The 22779-nt window shown below is 31.5% G+C and overlaps 3 protein-coding genes across 4 annotated transcripts; 1 reads left to right on the top strand and 2 right to left on the bottom strand.

Annotated features, from left to right (window-relative positions):
* Window positions 1–2097: 2097 nt before the first annotated feature.
* Window positions 2098–3909, bottom strand: LOC129919185 (guanine nucleotide-binding protein G(o) subunit alpha-like). Its single transcript, XM_056000034.1, has 4 exons — window positions 3900–3909; window positions 2795–2993; window positions 2442–2731; window positions 2098–2382 (listed from the first exon to the last, which is right to left on the bottom strand). Exons 1-4 carry the CDS (start codon window positions 3907–3909, stop codon window positions 2192–2194), a joined length of 690 nt encoding a protein of 229 aa, XP_055856009.1. The 3' UTR covers window positions 2098–2191.
* A 228-nt stretch (window positions 3910–4137) lies between these two features.
* On the bottom strand, window positions 4138–16170 carry LOC129918825 (guanine nucleotide-binding protein G(o) subunit alpha-like). The gene is made up of 6 exons (XM_055999568.1): window positions 15777–16170; window positions 15448–15614; window positions 5154–5484; window positions 4950–5078; window positions 4597–4886; window positions 4138–4537 (listed from the first exon to the last, which is right to left on the bottom strand). Exons 2-6 carry the CDS (start codon window positions 15587–15589, stop codon window positions 4347–4349), a joined length of 1083 nt encoding a protein of 360 aa, XP_055855543.1. The 5' UTR covers window positions 15590–15614; window positions 15777–16170; the 3' UTR covers window positions 4138–4346.
* Window positions 16171–18903: 2733 nt separating this feature from the next.
* On the top strand, window positions 18904–20521 carry LOC129918829 (cytoplasmic dynein 1 intermediate chain-like). Of its 2 annotated transcripts, XM_055999573.1 has the most exons (5): window positions 18904–19236; window positions 19291–19573; window positions 19629–20036; window positions 20095–20254; window positions 20316–20521. In XM_055999573.1, the coding sequence occupies exons 3-5, from the start codon at window positions 19925–19927 to the stop codon at window positions 20458–20460; spliced, it is 417 nt and encodes a 138-aa protein (XP_055855548.1). In that variant the 5' UTR covers window positions 18904–19236; window positions 19291–19573; window positions 19629–19924; the 3' UTR covers window positions 20461–20521. The 2 variants fall into 2 exon arrangements, with proteins under 2 accessions (XP_055855548.1, XP_055855549.1); XM_055999574.1 differs by lacking the exons at window positions 18904–19236; window positions 19291–19573 and having other exon boundaries at window positions 19580–20036.
* Window positions 20522–22779: the final 2258 nt, after the last annotated feature.

The following is a 22779-nucleotide window of genomic DNA, read 5'->3' as shown; positions in this document are numbered from 1 at the left end:
GCCCATCCACCCTCTTTCCGCAAATTTGTTTGTGGGCAGTTTATTTTTCCCCTTTTATACATATACCATTTATCCTAAATTTTCCAACCACCAATGTGCTGCTAATAATTTTTTTATTTTCAAAATTTACTACTACTTTCACAAAAAGAAAAATTTCCATTTTGGTACCTACCTACGTACATTAAATAATTTTTGATACCTTTCCTACCCTTACCACCCGCACTTAAAAACTTTTTAATACCTTTCTTACCCATACCATCCGCACTAAATACTTTTTTAAACCTTTCCTACCCTTACGATCCGCACTAAATAACTCCTTCAATACCTTTTCTTCCCTTCCAAAGTAAAAATACCAAAGCTCACAACAAACCAAGAAAATATGTATACCTAATTCAACAAAAAAAAAAATCAAATTGCAATTCCAAGGAAGATTGCCGTAGCAAAAGAAAAAAAAATACCTACGTATGCGATGCGCCTGTGCATCACGATCATACAGAAAGAGAAAACAAAATTGTAAATAAAAATCAAAACAGAAAACTACCCTCGACTTTTGTAAAAAGTCTTCCATCACCTCTGCCACAAGGAGCATTCGCTTCCTCATAAAATAACACATAAGAACAAAAAAAGAAATAAACCGAAGAAGGTCAAACGTCAAAGTAATTTTTTTAAGAGATTCCATTTTTTTAAGGAATTCCCTCGCTCTCGCAACATTTTCCTACTAGCAACATGTTGTGGTACGCCATATCACGTACCACCCGAAAAATTTGGGGTTCCGATAATTTGTATGGGATGCGACATTTTTGTATTCTATAATCTTTGCTCGAACTGAGCGCGCTAAATTTTAACCGAGATAAAATTCTCATACAAGTTATCGATAATTTGTAAGGGATCCATTTCAGCTAAAATTTTTCGATAATTTGTATGGGAGCTAAAATTTAGCGCGAGCGTACCAGGCTTTAGCGCGAGCTGCGTACCAGGCTTGTTTCGCAAATAAATCAATGATCTGATCCGGATCACGAGGAAAATAAAACACAGCTATTGTTGACATTTTGGGGTCGGAAAATGAATTTGAAAATTTTCATTTTTTGCAAAAAGTGCTCGTTATAGTAAACCTTAACTACATTGGATCAAAAAGTAAAAAATTACAAAATTGCCAAACGCATTTTTTTATATTTTTTCGGGCTGGAAAAATAAAACAATTTGCGTCCTTTTTTTACGATAGTTGTAGCGGGAAGTGGCCAATGTGGTTAGGGCTATAAGATGTGACTTTGTCTCTTTTAAGAAAAACCACTTCTAAACCAATTCTTATGGAAAAGAGCTGCTTCTAACCTCTGTAATAACTTTAGACTTCTGTCTAAGTTAAACCTGGTTTTAAAATATGACAATGAATATGGCCCATTAATTTTTTTTCTCACTAGTTTCACTTTTAGTGAAAAAGAGTATACAAATTGTTTTCGAAATACTTTGAAGTTTGAACCTTTTTTTCCGCAACTTTTGTATGATAATGAAGAGCAGTCCATATATTACAATACGTCCATGCTCATATTGTTGTAATGCTTTCTCAAATCACTTTCTTAATTTTTAGGTCTTGTCCAAAATGTATGTTTCCGGGAGCAGGTTAAATTTGTATCTTCAGAGGATTTTTGAAATATTTTTTGGAAGAGCTTGAAATGATTCTTATTGAATTAAAAATAGTATTGCATCAAAATTTCTAATTTGAACTCGGTCGGCGATATGTACCTTTATACATAATGTATGACATAACACTTCTTTACAATGATTATAATTAATATAAATAAAAGTCGCCTCAGTAGTGAACACCCCAAAACAGGCATAATGTTTTTCCTTAGTGTTAAATTTTTGTTTTCTAAACTTTTAGAAATATTGTTGTTGAAGTCTTATAAATCTTTTTATTGTGTAAATTACTATAACCTAGTTGATAGTAAAAAATCATTATATTACAATAAATAAATTCTTAAGTTTAAATTAATTAAAAAATAATCTATTAGCTACACAAAATAATTATTAATAGTGAGATCTAAAAAATAGTTAATAGTTCTCAATCTTGTATGTAATATTTAATTATGATAACAGAAAATCTTTCTAAAAGAAGAATAGCTGTAAGGACACTTACGGTACAATATTAATATTTCAAATTTGGCATAGCAAAAATTTTGTTCGATTGTATTATTTAAAGAAGGGCAACGGCACCGAGATTTTCTTTTAGCACGGTTTCCATAACGACATGAAATACTGTCTGCACATTGGCTGTATCCGTAGCAGTGGTAAAATGCGGACATATAACTCGACGTGCATTGTGATTGCGTTTGAGAAATTCACTTTGGATAAAGAGAGCTGCTTGGTCAATGTTGCGATCCGGACCTTAAACAAAAACATTGAATCTTAGACATGTTACCTTACAGCATACAATTGTGACAAACCTCTGAAAGATGGAACAAATAAACGAAGGTGTCTATTGGTACACATAATCTTCTCGCGAAATAGATCCAGTTTATTAAGGAACAAAATAAATGCAGCTTCTTTGAACCATCTATTGTTAATTATTTGCTCAAATAAATTTAGGCTTTCTACAAGGCGATTAACGGTGTTGTCCTCAAGAAGAGTCATGTCGTATTCACTTAGGGCTACAACAAAAAGCACAGCTCTTATATCTTCAAAGCAGTAAACCCATTTACGACGCTGCGATCGCTGACCACCCACATCGTACATGCTTGAACGAATAGTTTATCATGTAAGTATTTGTAAAAAAATAAATCCATTTCGTAGGACTTACCTTACAACAGAATCGTTTACGAGAAAATTTGTCTCAATTATACCATTTGTGCGAACTCTAGCTCGAAGAACATCTGTGGACGTTGGAGAGTACTTTTCACTTAGGATACGTTCCATGTTTTCAAAGAGTTTGGGGTTCCGATAATTTGTATGGGATGCGACATTTTTGTATTCTATAATCTTTGCTCGAACTGAGCGCGCTAAATTTTAACCGAGATAAAATTCTCATACAAGTTATCGATAATTTGTAAGGGATCCATTTCAGCTAAAATTTTTCGATAATTTGTATGGGAGCTAAAATTTAGCGCGAGCGTACCAGGCTTTAGCGCGAGCTGCGTACCAGGCTTGTTTCGCAAATAAATCAATGATCTGATCCGGATCACGAGGAAAATAAAACACAGCTATTGTTGACATTTTGGGGTCGGAAAATTAATTTGAAAATTTTCATTTTTTGCAAAAAGTGCTCGTTATAGTAAACCTTAACTACATTGGATCAAAAAGTAAAAAATTACAAAATTGCCAAACGCATTTTTTTATATTTTTTCGGGCTGGAAAAATAAAACAATTTGCGTCCTTTTTTTACGATAGTGGTAGCGGGAAGTGGCCAATGTGGTTAGGGCTATAAGATGTGACTTTGTCTCTTTTAAGAAAAACCACTTCTAAACCAATTCTTATGGAAAAGAGCTGCTTCTTACCTCTGTAATAACTTTAGACTTCTGTCTAAGTTAAACCTGGTTTTAAAATATGACTATGAATATGGCCCATTAATTTTTTTTCTCACTAGTTTCATTTTTAGTGAAAAAGAGTATACAAATTGTTTTCGAAATACTTTGAAGTTTGAACCTTTTTTTCCGCAACTTTTGTATGATAATGAAGAGCAGTCCATATATTACAATACGTCCATGCTCATATTGTTGTAATGCTTTCTCAAATCACTTTCTTAATTTTTAGGTCTTGTCCAAAATGTATGTTTCCGGGAGCAGGTTAAATTTGTATCTTCAGAGGATTTTTGAAATATTTTTTGGAAGAGCTTGAAATGATTCTTATTGAATTAAAAATAGTATTGCATCAAAATTTCTAATTTGAACTCGGTCGGCGATATGTACCTTTATACATAATGTATGACATAACACTTCTTTACAATGATTATAATTAATATAAATAAAAGTCGCCTCAGTAGTGAACACCCCAAAACAGGCATAATGTTTTTCCTTAGTGTTAAATTTTTGTTTTCTAAACTTTTAGAAATATTGTTGTTGAAGTCTTATAAATCTTTTTATTGTGTAAATTACTATAAGCTAGAGTAAAAAATCATTATATTACAATAAATAAATTCTTAAGTTTAAATTAATTAAAAAAATAATCTATTAGCTACACAAAATAATTATTAATAGTGAGATCTAAAAAATAGTTAATAGTTCTCAATCTTGTATGTAATATTTAATTATGATAACAGAAAATCTTTCTAATAGAAGAATAGCTGTAAGGACACTTACGGTACAATATTAATATTTCAAATTTGGCATAGCAAAAATTTTGTTCGATTGTATTATTTAAAGAAGGGCAACGGCACCGAGATTTTCTTTTAGCACGGTTTCCATAACGACATGAAATACTGTCTGCACATTGGCTGTATCCGTAGCAGTGGTAAAATGCGGACATATAACTCGACGTGCATTGTGATTGCGTTTGAGAAATTCACTTTGGATAAAGAGAGCTGCTTGGTCAATGTTGCGATCCGGACCTTAAACAAAAACATTGAATCTTAGACATGTTACCTTACAGCATACAATTGTGACAAACCTCTGAAAGATGGAACAAATAAACGAAGGTGTCTATTGGTACACATAATCTTCTCGCGAAATAGATCCAGTTTATTAAGGAACAAAATAAATGCAGCTTCTTTGAACCATCTATTGTTAATTATTTGCTCAAATAAATTTAAGCTTTCTACAAGGCGATTAACGGTGTTGTCCTCAAGAAGAGTCATGTCGTATTCACTTAGGGCTACAACAAAAAGCACAGCTCTTATATCTTCAAAGCAGTAAACCCATTTACGACGCTGCGATCGCTGACCACCCACATCGTACATGCTTGAACGAATAGTTTATCATGTAAGTATTTGTAAAAAAATAAATCCATTTCGTAGGACTTACCTTACAACAGAATCGTTTACGAGAAAATTTGTCTCAATTATACCATTTGTGCGAACTCTAGCTCGAAGAACATCTGTGGACGTTGGAGAGTACTTTTCACTTAGGATACGTTCCATGTTTTCAAAGAGACTTAAGAAAAAAAATTAAAAATCAAAAAATTAAGTATGTGAACATGTTTTTTTTAACTTTTGAATTTGAACTTACTATAAGGCTGAATCATTTAATTCAAAGTCATAACCTCGAGAGACAACTAAACGAACACCGCGATCTTTCCAAAGTATTTTCAATGCGATACGCACTTTATCAATAACACGAAATTCCATATCAAAACAACTTGGATTTGAGAGCACAATCTCAGCGTAAATGCGATTTGAAGGGTATTCTAGATTTATACGAAGAATTCCCATCCCAGCCAGGGCATACTTCATTGATGAGAGAAGATTATCGAGAATTGTTGGACGAAAAGAAAGAAGTTCACTTGGGGTAAAGCCATCTGAATGGATTATTTTCATTTGTTTAACAAGTGTGCTTTTGCCTGAAAAATAAAACATATTCACATAAAGTGATTTGATATAATGCAATATGTCTCCAATAATTTTAAATTTTAGAGTACTTTGTTATATATAATTTCAACTACGAGGGTGGGTCAAAAAGTTCGCGAAAGGGCAGGGAAGGGGGAGGAAATTCAACACGTTTTTATTTTTCCTGTACAATACATTCTTTTCTTAGCCTAATGCATTTTTAAAATTGGTGGAAATACCAAGCACACAATTATTTTTTGCCAAGCTCTTGAACATAGACAGAAATTCCCAACTTCACCTTTAAATTTTTTTTTCGAAGTTCTTTTTACAGTTTTGGCTATAAAATTTATTATATTTTATATTACATTAAAAATGAAATCCAAGTTTTGAGATGGGTGATATACCGAACCCATATACAAAAGGTCTCTTGAACCCTCTTCTTGCAAAACAAGATCCACTTTTGTCCACCTTTCTCTTTTTTTTCTATCACGACCTTTTTTTTACTGAGGCAGCAATCTTTGTGTAGTATCCACCGGTTTTATTGACGCCCCTATATTTTATAATCAGAAAATTAAGGGACTAAATATTTCAAGTCAAGTTTCCTGTCCCTGATTGGTTAGTTGTAAAAAATCCTTTCAAGTTAGGCATTTTTATTGGAAAGCTAGACAAAAAAAAATATCCTCAACTCGATTTAATCGTGTACATAAATTTCCGTTCAGAAAATGACGTTGACTTAATAGCAAGTCCATAATATTTCCTGAACGTATCCAATGTTTATTTATACATATGTCGTGTATGAACATTAACATCGACAGCGTAAATTTTCATAATTCTAAATGTTAAATAATGTTGCTACTTTTAAAACAACTAAACCGTTCAAAACCAGGACGGGGCAGCTAGTTTAACCATTATAAACTACTTTTAATTCAATATTGAATATTTATATAAACGGTATCACGGTATCACTTACGTTATCATTTAACAGATAACTATAACAACCTGGATTTCTATCTCATGTCTATTTTTGATTAAATTATTGACATTTTTTTCTAAGCAATGTTAATTTAATAAAGTCTTATTTATTTAACCAAAATCAATCACCAAAACATTTTTAGTTGATTTAGCATTTCATGGAGAAGCCAGTTGATTCCTGATTATGCATAATATGTACTTACATATATAATATGTACGTTTCGTCTGGACTTTTAGTAAAGTCAATTACTAATTGTGAAAATAACCCGCATCTTTAAATAGAATGGTAAAGCGGCTTAACCCTAAACTGTTATCTGAAATACATACACATTAGGGTGGGTCAAAATATCGAAATTCTTTTTTTTGATTTGGTACTCCGAAAAATCGATTGCTAGACACTTCTTGAATATACACACCAAATATGAGCTCTTTATATTAATAAGAAGGTCCTCCGCTTCGCAATTTTCCATTTTTACATCAAGTTTCTACTAAAAAAAATCATTTTTTTTTAAATCGACTTTTTGGCAAATTTCTTGACATTGTTCCACAAAAAAGGTCTTATTAACTTTTTTCATTACTTTTTTTACTTTTCAAAATTTTCTAATTCACTGAAAATTCATTATTTTCAAATTAACAAGATATATTCTTGTAGGGGCTTAAACGTTCTTGAAAAAATTTCTTGGAATCAAATTGATTGCTTTAACCGTTTAACCGTTTAGAAGATATTCGTATCCAAACCAATGCTCACTTATTTCAGTAGTTTTCTTATGACTCGTCTCCCTCTGGAGACTCTCTAGAGGGGTTTTTGGAACTAATTTTTTTTTTTTGATCAAAAATGTCACCTACGCGAATCTCGAAAAAGTTAATTTTTCTTTTTTTAGCAAGGTCTATTTTTTTTATGGAAATTTTTATTTTCGAATATCATTATTAACTGTTACTGCCACAGAACCGTTTTTTTTTTTCAAATCTGATTTTCTGCTAAACAATTTCATAAACAATAATATGGGTCAAAATCATGGAGTTGGGAAATTTCGAGGACCGAATTCTTAAAAAATCAACTTTTTTTATGATACAAATTTCATGCTGACTTGTTATCTTAAGCTATAAATTGTCGGTTCATGAACGGGCAGAGCACAAAAAAGTATATTTTTCAATTCACCGCAAAACCCCAAAAATTAGTACTTGAAAAACGTTCCTCGAAATGATGGTGATCTCTTCAAAACGACTATAAAAGTCTAGAAGTATTTCAATGTGCATGATGTATTATTATATTAAGATAGAAGGTCTTAAATAAATGAAATAAACTTTATTTCTTGGTTCAGAGACCAATTTCTACAAAAAAAATGCTTTTATTCACGTCCGAAAAACTTAGGCCATAAGTAATTTTTTCTTTTGTTTTTTGGTAACTTTTTTGATAAAAGTGTATACTACAGCTATGCTTAGAGAGGATACTGATTAAAAATACACACACAATGCAAAATTATGAGTGTAAGAAGTAAGACCACATGAGTTATTCAGATTCTAAGAGTGTTCCCGAAATGACATTTTCACCTCAATTTAATTTTTATTTTTTATGTCACAAAGTAAAACAAAATATTTTTGAGATTATATTATAGTGGCCTCGATTTTTGATCATAATATCACAAAAAAAAATTTAGTCTAAATCAACCCCAAAACAAGCGTTCCCAGAAAGACGGTTAATTAATTAGCTTATAACATACATTTTATATATTTATTCATAAAAATAGGTGTGGAATGATAAATCTATATAATATCAAATTTAAAAACTGCTTGCAACAACATTTTAACGTTAGACGATTAAAATATTGACACTTTCAAGAAATGTTAATACGATGCGTGTTTTTTCTTGGGACAACTTTTAATGTATTAAAAAATAACACAATATAATTTTTTGTAAGAGATGTACAAATTTTGTAAAGGGTATTGTGTATAAGTGGTGTTACGAAAAGAAATACTTAAAATTATGGACTTAAATGTGTTTTAAAATCATTTAAATAGAGCGTGGAGCGCATGGATAACAATGCTCCGGCCCGGAAAGTTTTCGACTCCAACCCAGATGGACGGCGCAGTAGAGGAAGACCTCGTCTAAGCTGGCGCAACCAAGTGGAAGGGGACTTCAATCAACTTGGCGTGCGAAACTGGAAGTAGCGAGCTAAGGATAGAGCTGGCTGGCGAAGCATGTTGGTTGAGGCCCAAATCGACAGCGGATTGTAGCCGCCTTACGGCGCTGGTCACCCTAAGTAAGTAAGTCATTTGAATATCAGTTTTTGAGTTATGGACATGTCCGGGTTTTTGAGTATATTGGATGCAATAAAAAAGAAATGGAAACTTTTCTAACCGAAACATATATATTCCTAGATACGTGCGTATTATTTTAATTGGTAAGTGCGTATCCAATGTTTATTTATACATATGTCGTGTATGAACATTAACATCGACAGCGTAAATTTTCATAATTCTAAATGTTAAATAATGTTGCTACTTTTAAAACAACTAAACCGTTCAAAACCAGGACGGGGCAGCTAGTTTAACCATTATAAACTACTTTTAATTCAATATTGAATATTTATATAAACGGTATCACGGTATCACTTACGTTATCATTTAACAGATAACTATAACAACCTGGATTTCTATCTCATGTCTATTTTTGATTAAATTATTGACATTTTTTTCTAAGCAATGTTAATTTAATAAAGTCTTATTTATTTAACCAAAATCAATCACCAAAACATTTTTAGTTGATTTAGCATTTCATGGAGAAGCCAGTTGATTCCTGATTATGCATAATATGTACTTACATATATAATATGTACGTTTCGTCTGGACTTTTAGTAAAGTCAATTACTAATTGTGAAAATAACCCGCATCTTTAAATAGAATGGTAAAGCGGCTTAACCCTAAACTGTTATCTGAAATACATACACATTAGGGTGGGTCAAAATATCGAAATTCTTTTTTTTGATTTGGTACTCCGAAAAATCGATTGCTAGACACTTCTTGAATATACACACCAAATATGAGCTCTTTATATTAATAAGAAGGTCCTCCGCTTCGCAATTTTCCATTTTTACATCAAGTTTCTACTAAAAAAAAATCATTTTTTTTTAAATCGACTTTTTGGCAAATTTCTTGACATTGTTCCACAAAAAAGGTCTTATTAACTTTTTTCATTACTTTTTTTACTTTTCAAAATTTTCTAATTCACTGAAAATTCATTATTTTCAAATTAACAAGATATATTCTTGTAGGGGCTTAAACGTTCTTGAAAAAATTTCTTGGAATCAAATTGATTGCTTTAACCGTTTAGAAGATATTCGTATCCAAACCAATGCTCACTTATTTCAGTAGTTTTCTTATGACTCGTCTCCCTCTGGAGACTCTCTAGAGGGGTTTTTGGAACTAATTTTTTTTTTTTATCAAAAATGTCACCTACGCGAATCTCGAAAAAGTTCATTTTTCTTTTTTTAGCAAGGTCTATTTTTTTTATGGAAATTTTTATTTTCGAATATCATTATTAACTGTTACTGCCACAGAACCGTTTTTTTTTCAAATCTGATTTTCTGCTAAACAATTTCATAAACAATAATATGGGTCAAAATCATGGAGTTGGGAAATTTCGAGGACCGAATTCTTAAAAAATCAACTTTTTTTATGATACAAATTTCATGCTGACTTGTTATCTTAAGCTATAAATTGTCGGTTCATGAACGGGCAGAGCACAAAAAAGTATATTTTTCAATTCACCGCAAAACCCCAAAAATTAGTACTTGAAAAACGTTCCTCGAAATGATGGTGATCTCTTCAAAACGACTATAAAAGTCTAGAAGTATTTCAATGTGCATGATGTATTATTATATTAAGATAGAAGGTCTTAAATAAATCAAATAAACTTTATTTCTTGGTTCAGAGACCAATTTCTACAAAAAAATGCTTTTATTCACGTCCGAAAAACTTAGGCCATAAGTAATTTTTTCTTTTGTTTTTTGGTAACTTTTTTGATAAAAGTGTATACTACAGCTATGCTTAGAGAGGATACTGATTAAAAATACACACACAATGCAAAATTATGAGTGTAAGAAGTAAGACCACATGAGTTATTCAGATTCTAAGAGTGTTCCCGAAATGACATTTTCACCTCAATTTAATTTTTATTTTTTATGTCACAAAGTAAAACAAAATATTTTTGAGATTATATTATAGTGGCCTCGATTTTTGATCATAATATCACAAAAAAAAATTTAGTCTAAATCAACCCCAAAACAAGCGTTCCCAGAAAGACGGTTAATTAATTAGCTTATAACATACATTTTATATATTTATTCATAAAAATAGGTGTGGAATGATAAATCTATATAATATCAAATTTAAAAACTGCTTGCAACAACATTTTAACGTTAGACGATTAAAATATTGACACTTTCAAGAAATGTTAATACGATGCGTGTTTTTTCTTGGGACAACTTTTAATGTATTAAAAAATAACACAATATAATTTTTTGTAAGAGATGTACAAATTTATAAAGGGTATTGTGTATAAGTGGTGTTACGAAAAGAAATACTTAAAATTATGGACTTAAATGTGTTTTAAAATCATTTAAATAGAGCGTGGAGCGCATGGATAACAATGCTCCGGCCCGGAAAGTTTTCGACTCCAACCCAGATGGACGGCGCAGTAGAGGAAGACCTCGTCTAAGCTGGCGCAACCAAGTGGAAGGGGACTTCAATCAACTTGGCGTGCGAAACTGGAAGTAGCGAGCTAAGGATAGAGCTGGCTGGCGAAGCATGTTGGTTGAGGCCCAAATCGACAGCGGATTGTAGCCGCCTTACGGCGCTGGTCACCCTAAGTAAGTAAGTCATTTGAATATCAGTTTTTGAGTTATGGACATGTCCGGGTTTTTGAGTATATTGGATGCAATAAAAAAGAAATGGAAACTTTTCTAACCGAAACATATATATTCCTAGATACGTGCGTATTATTTTAATTGGTAAGTGCGAATTTTCGAAAACTGGGTATTGATTTTTTTTATATTTAATTTTAGTTGTTGGTTGGTAATTTCTTCAAAATGTCTTCCAAATTTGATTGAATTTTTTTTCCAAAAATGATTTAGAAACAATTTTTTTTTTTAAACATGACTCCACCGATTTTGCAATTTTTTTTTTCTTAAAATGCTTCTTTATAAAAGATCACTTACAGCACAGCTCACTCAAGTGAGCTGGAACTCAAATGTGAGCTGAGCTGAAATGTGAGCTTTTTACAACCCTGGAAAATTTTATTGAACCCCTAGCCCCTCTACAAAAAAAAGCCGTTATAAATTACACTGTGATAGTTTTTTATCTTTTTTTTGCAACAGAAGGGAGACACATCGATTCTAGTTAATTCGAGTATGCTGAATTCAGTGGTGGCAACCGTTTTGAAAGTTTGGCTCAGGTTTTCGAGATATTTCGAAAATAAAATCTTAGGTCGGGACTATTAAAATACTGATAATTTCGAAAAATTAAGTTTTTTTAAGCAGTTTTTAGTTTAGAGAAAAGCCATTCCTTTATATAGCTATATATTTAACACTATTCCAACTTAGATTGTTATGTTTCGGTCGCTTACAAAGCATTTTTTAAACAAAAACTTCACTTTTTCATGTTTTTTTTATTTTTTTGACTTTCAAAGCCTATAATATGGATGCAAATTGAGTTTAACATTGATTCGGGATATTTATATTATTTACATAGCATATAATTCCAAAAATGAATAAAATACTGCAAACCTGAAAAAGTTCACTAGTGAAAATCAGTCTATTAAGCTACGGAAATGTATTAAATAACACTGGTAAGCAAAATTAAACTTTATTTTTTGCCACAAGAACAAAAATATACTTTTCTGAAGGTAAAAGGGGTGCTGAACTCGAATCCGAATCAATGTTAAACTCAATTTGCATCAATTTGCATCCATAGTTATCGTACTCCCCCCCAAATACCTATACAGGGTGTCCCACAGTCACCGCCCCAAATGAAAATCATGGATTCCTGAGGAAATTTTAAGTCGAAAAACTTAACTTCCTCGTTTTCGTCCCGTTTTCGAGTTACCACGGTTTTTATGATTTTTGCTCTCTTGTCCTTAAACTTGCCTTATCTTTGCCAAACTAAGTTTGATTTGAAAGATTTTTTTTACAACCAATAAAGAATTTATTACAGTTTAAGTTTGTCTCAAAACTTTTTTTCTGCGGACAACCGTTTTTCCACAATTTTGCATCAAACACAATTTTCTTCGGTTTTTGAGTTGTTTTTTACACTTTCATATCATTTAAGTCAAAAAACACGTTAATGAGTATTAATTTTGTGTGCTTTTTATTAAAGCCCAGTTTATTTTCATAAAAAAAAATAAGTTTTATTTCATAAAAAAGGCTACTGAAAGTAATTAAAAAAAATAAACAAACTGACTGAATTAAAAAAAAAATAATTTTTAAATACAAAATTAAATTAAATGAATTAAAACTTTTTCGGAGCTTTATCTATTTGTTCTTTTCTTAACCACAATAGCTCAGAAAAAGTTTTTAATTCATTTAAATTAATTTTTTATAAATTAATTTTTTTTTTAATTCACTCAGTTTGTTTATTTTTTTTAATTACTTTCAGTAGCTTTTTGTATGAAATAAAACTTATTTTTTTTATGAAAATACACTGGGCTTTAATAAAAAGCACAAAAAATTAATACTCATTAACGTGTTTTTTTGACTTAAATGATATGAATGTGTAAAAAACAACTTAAAAAACGAAGAAAATTGTGTTTGATGCAAATTATAGTGACAATTTAATTATAGCCAACAGATTCAATAAGTATTTTGTTGAAAGTATAACGGAAATCAGTGACTCAATTCCTAATGCTCCATTCGTAAATTATATTACAAGAAACCCTATAGCTTTCAATTTTTCTAGTATACAATTGTCTGATTTAAAAAAAGTATTTGATGAAATTAAAAACAAAAGAGATCCTAATTACATCAATATTAAGATTTTTAAAGACATGATCGATTGTATTGGTCCCCCTTTGGTGAAAATAATAAACCAGTCTTTTAGTGATGGTGAATTTCCGAACTCTTGGAAAATGTCTCAAATAACCCCAATCCCAAAAGTGAAAAATTCAAAAAAGTGCGAAGAATTTAGACCAATTAATGCCCTCCCTCTCTATGAGAAGGTTCTTGAAAAAGTTGCGTATATTCAACTGGAATCATTTTTCGAAAATAATAAGTTGATAATTGAAAACCAGTCCGGATTCAGAAAACAACATTCTTGTGAAAGTGCACTTAATATGGTAATCGCAAATTGGAAACAACAACTCGATACGAAAACGAATATAATATGTGTTTTTCTTGATTTAAAACGGGCATTTGAGACAGTTGACCGAGCAATCTTATTCGAAAAGTTGGAGCAGTATGGAGTTCGTGGAGAATCTTTAAACTGGATGAATTCATATCTGTCAGATCGCAAGCAACGAACGAAAATAAATAACGTCCTATCAGAGGAAGTTTCAATCAATATTGGCGTTCCCCAAGGTTCTATTTTAGGAACATTTTTATTTAACATTTATATTAATGATATCACGAAAATACTTAGAAATAGTGAATGTGCATTATTTACAGATGATGGTTTATTGTTTTTAAAATGTAACAACCTAGAAGAAGGTCTAATGAAAATTCAATTTGATTTAGATAACCTTAGTTTTTGGCTCAGAGCAAATAGATTAAAGCTTAATGTTGCAAAAACCAAAATTATGATATTGAATAATAAATTAACAAGAGATTCTGTTGTCAATATAAAAGTTGATGGTCAAAATCTTGAAGTAATTACAAATATAAAATATCTTGGTGTTGTCATAGATAATAAGTTAGCATTCAATGAACATATTGATTATATTGAAAAGAAAATTGTCAAAAAAAAAATCTACTTAAACGAATTCGTAAAAACATATCAACAATAAGTGCAATACAAATATTTAATGTAATTATAAAGCCTCATTTTGAATATTGTTCATCTGTCATCTTCTTGTCAAATCAAAGTATGTTAAATAGACTCCAAATACTACAAAACAAAGCAATGAAAATCATAATAAAGTGCAATATTTATACACCTATATGTCATATGTTGGATGTGTTGATGTGGTTAAATGTTAGAGAAAGAATCCTTTTGAATGTTTTAGTATTTGTTTTCAAAACAAAAACAATCTCATGCCGATTTATTTGTCACGTTTGTTAAACTATGTTGGTAATGTGCAACCCTTTAATTTAAGAAATAATCAAGATTTTAGACTAACTATGGCAAGAACAACTGCAAGTCAGAATAGTCTTTTCTACAAAGGACTTCAAGCCTTCAATGATCTACCAAATGAATTAAAGACTGAATTAAATTTAAACATTTTCAAACGAAAAATTATAGCTCATATAAAAAATCAGCGCAATATAACTTAATAATAAATGCAAATTGTAACACTAGACTCATTCGTTCATTCATATATATTATTAAGTTTACCCTATTATTTAAAAATTGTTAAAGTATTTATTTATCTATTTATTTGTTGTAAAAGCTCTCTTAATACAGATAACTTATACTAAAAATTAATGTAAATATATATATATCATTTGTAAAAAAATAGTTGAAAAGCTAAATAAATTTACATACATACATACATGCAAAATTGTGGAAAAACGGGTGTCCGCAGAAAAAAAAGTTTTGAGACAAACTTAAACTGTAATAAATTCTTTATTGGTTGTAAAAAAAATCTTTCAAATCAAACTTAGTTTGGCAAAGATAAGGCCAGTTAAAGGACGAGAGAGCAAAAATCATAAAAACCGTGGTAACTCGAAAACGGGACGAAAACGAGAAAATTACCTCTTAAGTTTTTCGACTTAAAATGACCTCAGGAATCCATGGTTTTCATTTGGGGCGGTGACTGTGGACACCCTGTATAGGTATAAAAATAAATCAACACTCACCACTTTCGCCAGCACCCAGTAGCAAAATTTTAAGAACCTTTGGTCGTTGCCTTTCTGAAGCCTCAAGCTGACGGTCTATTTCTTTGCTCCGTTTTCTTGCCATAATTTCTTCATCACGTTCCAGTGTAAAGCATGCACCCATGTTTACGTTTAGTGGAGACAATCGACTAGAAATAAACACATAATTTCAACAATAACCCACAACAGCAAAACGATCATGAAAATAAAGGTTCGTGTATAATCTAACCAATGCTACTGCAAAGGGCATGTGCATGACTAACAATGGACGTTTTCTAGGAAAATAAAAAAAACTACTTTTCGATTCTTACCATTTAATGAAAAAAAGCAGAAAGATCAAAAGATTTTTTTTTTAAATATTTTGATTTACAATACGTAGGGGAACGCAGATCAGTAATACAAAATATTTTTAAAACAACGAAATTCGATGGAATTGAAAACTGCGAGTAAAAAGCCAAACAGATCTACCTGTTGCTTGGGTCGCGAGTCAATTGGATGACGGTAAATCAACAACTGGCAACAAATTTATTTGAAACACTTTACAAATAGTTGCAATATATTATGCACTTATTTGTGATTGTTATTGAATGAAAATAATTTAGTTTAAATTAAATATTTGCACAGAAACTGATAAGAATACTAGAATTGTGCCTACACTACGCAAACAAACGCGTGTCTCCCTCTCTCTTTGTTTGGGGAAATTTCTATGGGCCGATGTGAAGTTGGTTTCGATTATTCTTAGTTGAACCAGTGTTGAACGAATAATTCAATTTGGCCATTATCGTTTTGTTATCGATTATCGATTTACAAGTGGGGCGTTAATAAAAGTAAATCTTACTTAGTTTTCATGCAGCATCGAAAGATCGAGTTGAAATTTAAAAAGAAGGATATTAGGTGTGTTTTTCATTACCACTGGGCTTAACTGGACAAAAAAAACGCATCGGGGCTTAACCTGAAATCTTGGCAGCACTGTATATTTAATGTTCCGAAAACACAAGACACAACAAATATTTAGAGTTGTCATATTTTTCGCTTTCGAGTTTTTCCTTTATTTTCATGTATGTTTTACAAAAAAAATATAATAATGTATGCTAGTAAACCTAGTTAAAGCCTGGTACGCTGTTCGCGCTAAATTTTAGCCGAGATAAAATTCCCATACAAGTTATCGATAATTTGTATGGGATCCATTTTAGCTCGGCTAAAAATTTTCGATAATTTGTATGGGAGCTAAAATTTAGCGCGAGCAGCGTACCAGGCTTAAATACATTTTATCATTCCAAATGTAAGTTTTCACGTTTGTAAGCAAATTCTAAACAATTTCTGAAAAAATTAGTTTGGTAGCACAGATTTAAAACTGTTCAAAAAGTTAAGCCCAGAGAAATCTCCGGGCTAAACAACTAAGCCCACGGGGCTAAAGTGTTGTTGTATTTAACATGTAAATTGCTTAGCCCCGACTGCGTTTTTTTTGTCCAATTAAGACCAGTTGTAATAAAAAACACACCTATTGAGAAGCTTCTCACCATCGATCGTTATGAAAGCGAAATTGTTAGTTGGGGTTTTTTTCCGCAAACACAATGGGCTGCACATTGTTTTGCGAGAAAAAAAAATCGTAGTCAATATAATTTCTTTTTTATTAGCTGCGTTCCTTTCGAAATATTTATCTACTTTTAAGTACTTAAAGCTCCTTTGAACTACTTTTTCAGTATAGCAAAGTAGATCAAAGTAGTTTTAAGTACTAAAAAGTAGATAAATATTTCCAAAGGAACGCAGCTATTTCGGTTTACAGCTGTGGTAAGTAAAAAAATACGAGCTCGGCTCCGTTTTCTCGGAATGGAGAATTTCACCACGCTAATACATATGCAATCGGCTCCGCGGTGATTATAATTTCCATACTAATTTGAGCCGCAATGGAGCCCTATGCGAGGTCAAGCTCGTACTCACTTCGGAACCGATTCGGATCCAGTTCGGACTCGTTTGCTTGAAGACAGTTTTGTTTTTTTTTTTTATTAAGCCTGGTACGTTGTTCGAGATAAATTTTAGCTCCCATACAAATTATCGAAAAATTTTAGCCGAGCTAAAAACGATCCCATACAAATTATCGATAACTTGTATTTGAATTTTATCTCGGCTAAAATTTAGCGCGTACCAGGCTTATAATAGGTGTGTTTTTTTGTTTATCTATATAGATTTTGTGCAAAAAAACGACATCGAGATTTTTGAAATCAAAACAATTAACATGTTAAAAACAACAAAAACTTTATCTGTATGTATAGATTTTTGAAAAATCCAGATAAAAGGTGTGTTTTTTTGTTTATCTATATAGATTTTGTGCAAAAAAACGACATCGAGATTTTTGAAATCAAAACAATTTACATGTTAAAAACAACAAAAACTTTATCTGTATAGATTTTTGAAAAATCCAGATAATTATCCAGATTTTACTTTCTCTCGATAGTGCCAAGGTAGTTGAATTGTTGTGTTCATACAGAAATATCTGAAAATATTAACAAAAAAAAAAAAGCGGGGAAAATAAGGTTTGAAAAAAGGTCTCATAGAAAAAAATAATCAAAAAATTGTTTGTCATAGTTGCATTGAAATGTGAATATTTCGGTATATATGCAATGCACTTTTCAGATAAAAGTCTTAAATGGATCCTGATAACATTGTTGAACAAAAATATTAATAAAATTACCAAAGTTTTTTCGAAAAGTTAGAAATAAAAATAAAAAAGTTTTACAAAATCGAAAAAAAATCAAAAATACCACAGGTGTTTGAAAATTTTCATAAAATGTTTTTTTTTTACATTTTGCATCGAAAAACAAATTTCAAAATTTTTTTTAAGAAAAGATGCAACAGTTATAAAAACTTTTAACTTCTTATGTAGTGAGCCAATTATTGTAGAAAATTATAAAAATAAGAAATTTATAAAATTCATTCATTCGTGGTTGTGGTTAAAGAAAACGTAAGATGATGAAATTTAAAGTACATTGAACGAAAAAAAGCTAATATTTTCTAAACTGGTTGCGATAGAAACTTTTTCTATTCGGTTTCAGAACAGTCAAAAGTACACCTATCAGCCATTTTAGGCTTATCCATTTTCTACCGGACACCCTGTATATTTGTTCAAAAATTTTATCAGGATCCATTTAAGACTTTTATCTGAAAAGTGCATTGCGTATATCTCGAGATATTAACATTTCAATGCAACCATGTCAAACAAATTTTTGATTATTTTTTTCTATGAGAGTTTTTTTCAAACCTCGTTTTCTCCGCTTTTTTTTGTTTGTTAATATTTTCAGATACTTTTGTATGAACACAACAAATAAAGTACCTTGGCACTACTGTTTTTATCGAGAGAAAGTAAAATCTGGATAATTAGGTGTGTTTTTTTGTTTATCTATATAGATTTCGTGCAAAAAAACGACATCGAGATTTTTGAAATGCGTGTAAAAGTTTGGCAGCACCGAACAAACTTTATTAGCTGTCTGTCAAAAAGTTTGCTTTTGCTTTTTTATTTAAAAAATTAAAAGTTAATAAAACAAAAAGCTCTAATAAAAATGAGAGAAAAAACAAACAAAAAAAATCGAATTGTTCCTGTTTTACCTATGATTCCCAAGGAGATGACGAAGAGAGATCGCTGCCACACATCGACCACGGTTTCCATTCCAAACTACCACCAGGAATTGTACCACATAGTTTGTCCACTGGAAGGAAGGTGCATCAGCCATGACACCACTTGAACACAAAAAAAAACCTGAAGAGAAAAATAGAGTAAGTGAATTTTTTCTCTCTTCTCTTTACATCAATTAACATTTGTGCTTTCAGAACGGAAGAACAAAAACAGATGATCATCTTGTCGGAGGATTTTTAAAGGTTTGTTTTACGCGCTGGACGTGTCATCGAAAGGGCTCTATTTGAGAATGTCGACATTTACACAGACTACATATTGGAGGTGGTGATAATGAAGAGTCAAACGATGAGAGGACACAGGTTGCCATTGAATTGAGCTTTCTACGAAGACCGATGATCTAAAAATCGATGCATCACTGCAATGGATTGGCCAACACATTTTCCTAAACTGGTTGTTGCTTCATATCCAAATAATGAGGTTTGCAATTGTATTTTTTCTACGATTCTATCTTAAACCCACTTACTTTTTTAAGGAGAGTCCCAATGAACAAGATAGTATTGTAATGGCCTGGAACACAAAATATAAAAAACAAACACCCGAAGATGAATTCCATTGTCAGAGTGCCGTTATGTCAACATGCTTTGCTAAATTCAATCAGAATATTATACTCGGTGGAACGTATTCCGGTCAGATTGTATTATGGGATAATCGAGTGTAAAAGCGCACACCCATCCAGAGGACACCTCTAAGTGCAACTTCACATACGCATCCAGTGTACTGTTTGCAAATGGTTGGCACACAGAATGCAGACAATATCGATCTCATCCGATGGCCGCAAGATACACTGAAATTGCAGCAACGGCAATCACTTGCATGTCCTTTCCATCTAATGAGATTTACAATCTGGTTATGGGTAGTGAAGATGGCAGTGTTTATTATTGTAAAAGTTTCTTGTGATTTTACATTTGCTTATAAATAAATTGTTGTTTCTACTCAAGCTTATCGACATGGAATACGGTCGGGTGTGTCTGAAGTCTATGAGAAGCATTTGGGTCCTGTGACGGGAATATCAACTCATCCAAATCAATCTACACCAGATTTTGGTGATTCGTTACTTACATCGTCCATTGATTGGACAATTAAGTTATGGAGTCTTAGGTGAAATTTAATATCTACTCTAACGACCAATGTGTATAACATTTTTTGTATTTACTTGTAGAACACTTAACCATTATATTCATTTGAAGATAATTCACCCCGACTTGTTCGCTTCTGTCGACGGCAGTGGTCGCCTTGATTTATGGAATTTTAATCAGGATACCGAAGTGCCCTCAGCATCTGTGATTGTTTTTGTGATTGTATGATAATGAAAATAAGAAAAAAAATATTTATATTTAAATTAGTAACTACTTATAAAAAAAAAAAAGGTTAAATAAATATATAGTTACCTTGAATTTTGTCAAAAGCTGAGTATTTCTTTCTTTGATTACCTATGTTGTTTATTTCTAAAAATTAATACAAAGTTATGTGTTGAATTTTTTATGGAAACATTTTGTAAGTCCGATGTAAAAGAACAGTTCTGAGATTATGCAGTGAGGCGCGCACAAATTTGTATTTAATTTTCATATCGGATTGGAAACTGGTTAGATAAATCTTAATGAAAAAAAGCAAACCGGATTACGTTTTAAATTTGCAATTTTGGTTTATTGAACTTGCTATTTACAATTGACTTAAAATAACTTATTTCTAAGACACATTTAAAATTTAATGGCACAAAGAGGTCTAACGTTAAATAATGGTTTGGGTTGGAAAATGTATTTTCCGTCGGCTTTTTTGGTCGTTTTAAAATACATTTTCCAACCCAAACTATTAAATACAAATTGGTCAACAAAATAAAAGTCATAAAATATAAAAAATATAATACATGGATAAACTTAATTTAAAAAGTCTGCTGTCTAGGTTGTCCTCGAGGTGCTCAGACCCGGATTTCAATTGTAGGGTTGGTTGTGTTGGGAATCCATTTGTATTGCTTTAATTCCTCCCGCTGCATAACTGTTTAGGAGGGGAAAGTAATTGCGAAGAAGATTCATGCAGATATCATTTTCTCGGGATCTCGATTAGGGCTTTAAACCCATTTCTAGAAGACATCTCCTACAGAAACAGGACGACATCAGTGCAGGCAGAGTACATGTGAAGAAGGAATAAGGAATATATCGAACCAAAAAAGGAGAATCAATAAAAATATTACCTGCAACCAATTGGGAAGCTAAATGATGCTTTGAAACAATTACCATTTTCAAGATGCCATTGTTTCCACACTTCACTTTACATGCACATGTCGTACAAGTTTGTAGGCAGTGAAGCGATCATCTTCTTAAATGGCTTTTCATCAACAGGTCTTGATTCTGATTCCATTTATATAAAGTAAGGGCGATTTTAGGGAGCTGAAGGATTTGGGTGTTGAATGAGCTGCATAATGCAATGTTAGGATTGTCTTGCTTGTTGCTGTGTGCTGTTTGGGATGAAAAGTATATCCTGGGGGAATATTTTTCGGAAGGTATGTTTGTATTTGCTTTTCTTTGCAGCGCACATACATGACGTGTATCATTTTTAAAATGTATGAGATTGTTTTTGTGGTGGGCATTCTAATGAGGCAATTGACTAACATCAAGAGCTTTGTTAACATTTATCCATGTTTATCGTCAAAGAATAGACGTTTTCGCAAACGATCGGGCATTCCAAGAGCATTTTACATTACATTTTGGCTGTGAGGGTTGAAGGTATCGACACGATTAAGACACAAGGGCACAGTACACAGAATTCTTCTTTTGTGAAATAATTCCTAGAAAAAAAGATAAATATGCTAGCTCATTGTAAGAATAAATTGATTTACTTTCCATCTCCTCTTCAGGTTTTTTTCTTTAATTTTGCGGAAGATATCGCACTCTTGCAAAAACGCGATTCTAAAATTATTAAATTAAATTAAAAAAAACAAAGTTTATGGTACAATTTTCATCTTTTTCCAAAAAATATGCTTATATGTACTTACATTGATTTGTGTTGTTTGTTATTCTTAATTGAATTCAATTTTAAATATTAAATTTTTTTGTCATATATCTGTCAACTGCAGCTGTCGCTTAATGGAATCTGACATTTAATAAGTGTTATGTACATTGGCAGCACTGTTTTCTATCGAGAGAAAGTAAAATCTGGATAATTATCTGGATTTTTCAAAAATCTATACAGATAAAGTTTTTGTTGTAATTAACACGTAAATTGTTTTGATTTCAAATATCTCGATGTCGTTTTTTTGCACAAAATCTATATAGATAAAGCCTGGTACGCTGCTCGCGCTAAATTTTAGCTCCCATACAAATTATCGAAAATTTTTAGCCGAGATAAAATGGATCCCATACAAGTTATCGATAACTTGTATGGGAATTTTATCTCAGCTAAAATTTAGCGCGAGCAGCGTACCAGGCTTAAACAAAAAAACACACCTATTATCTGGATTTTTCAAAAATCTATACAGATAAAGTTTTTGTTGTTTTTAACACGTAAAAAACATTTGGCACCACTGTACATATACTTTGGCAGCTGTCTGTCAAAAATGTTGCTTTTGTTTTTTTTTTATTTTAACTCCGAAGTGGGAAGGCCATTACATCCATGTTGGATGCAAACAA

Source organism: Episyrphus balteatus, chromosome 4, assembly GCF_945859705.1.
Source record: "Episyrphus balteatus chromosome 4, idEpiBalt1.1, whole genome shotgun sequence".
Taxonomy (NCBI): domain Eukaryota; kingdom Metazoa; phylum Arthropoda; class Insecta; order Diptera; family Syrphidae; genus Episyrphus; species Episyrphus balteatus.
This window is presented reverse-complemented; position numbering and strand designations above follow the sequence as displayed.

Coding starts and splice junctions, on each gene's coding strand:
- LOC129919185 (XM_056000034.1), bottom strand. Junction 2,732..2,794: donor GTAAACGATTCTGTTGTAAG/GTAAGTCCTACG, acceptor TATTCGTTCAAG/CATGTACGATGTGGGTGGTC. Junction 2,383..2,441: donor ATTTGTTCCATCTTTCAGAG/GTTTGTCACAAT, acceptor TTTTTGTTTAAG/GTCCGGATCGCAACATTGAC.
- LOC129918825 (XM_055999568.1), bottom strand. CDS start 15,589: ATGGGTGCATGCTTTACACTGGAACGTGATGAAGAAATTATGGCAAGA. Junction 5,079..5,153: donor TTAAATGATTCAGCCTTATA/GTAAGTTCAAAT, acceptor TTTTTTCTTAAG/TCTCTTTGAAAACATGGAAC. Junction 4,887..4,949: donor GTAAACGATTCTGTTGTAAG/GTAAGTCCTACG, acceptor TATTCGTTCAAG/CATGTACGATGTGGGTGGTC.
- LOC129918829 (XM_055999573.1), top strand. CDS start 19,925: ATGGCCGCAAGATACACTGAAATTGCAGCAACGGCAATCACTTGCATG. Junction 20,037..20,094: donor AGATGGCAGTGTTTATTATT/GTAAAAGTTTCT, acceptor TTTCTACTCAAG/CTTATCGACATGGAATACGG. Junction 20,255..20,315: donor ATTAAGTTATGGAGTCTTAG/GTGAAATTTAAT, acceptor ATTTACTTGTAG/AACACTTAACCATTATATTC.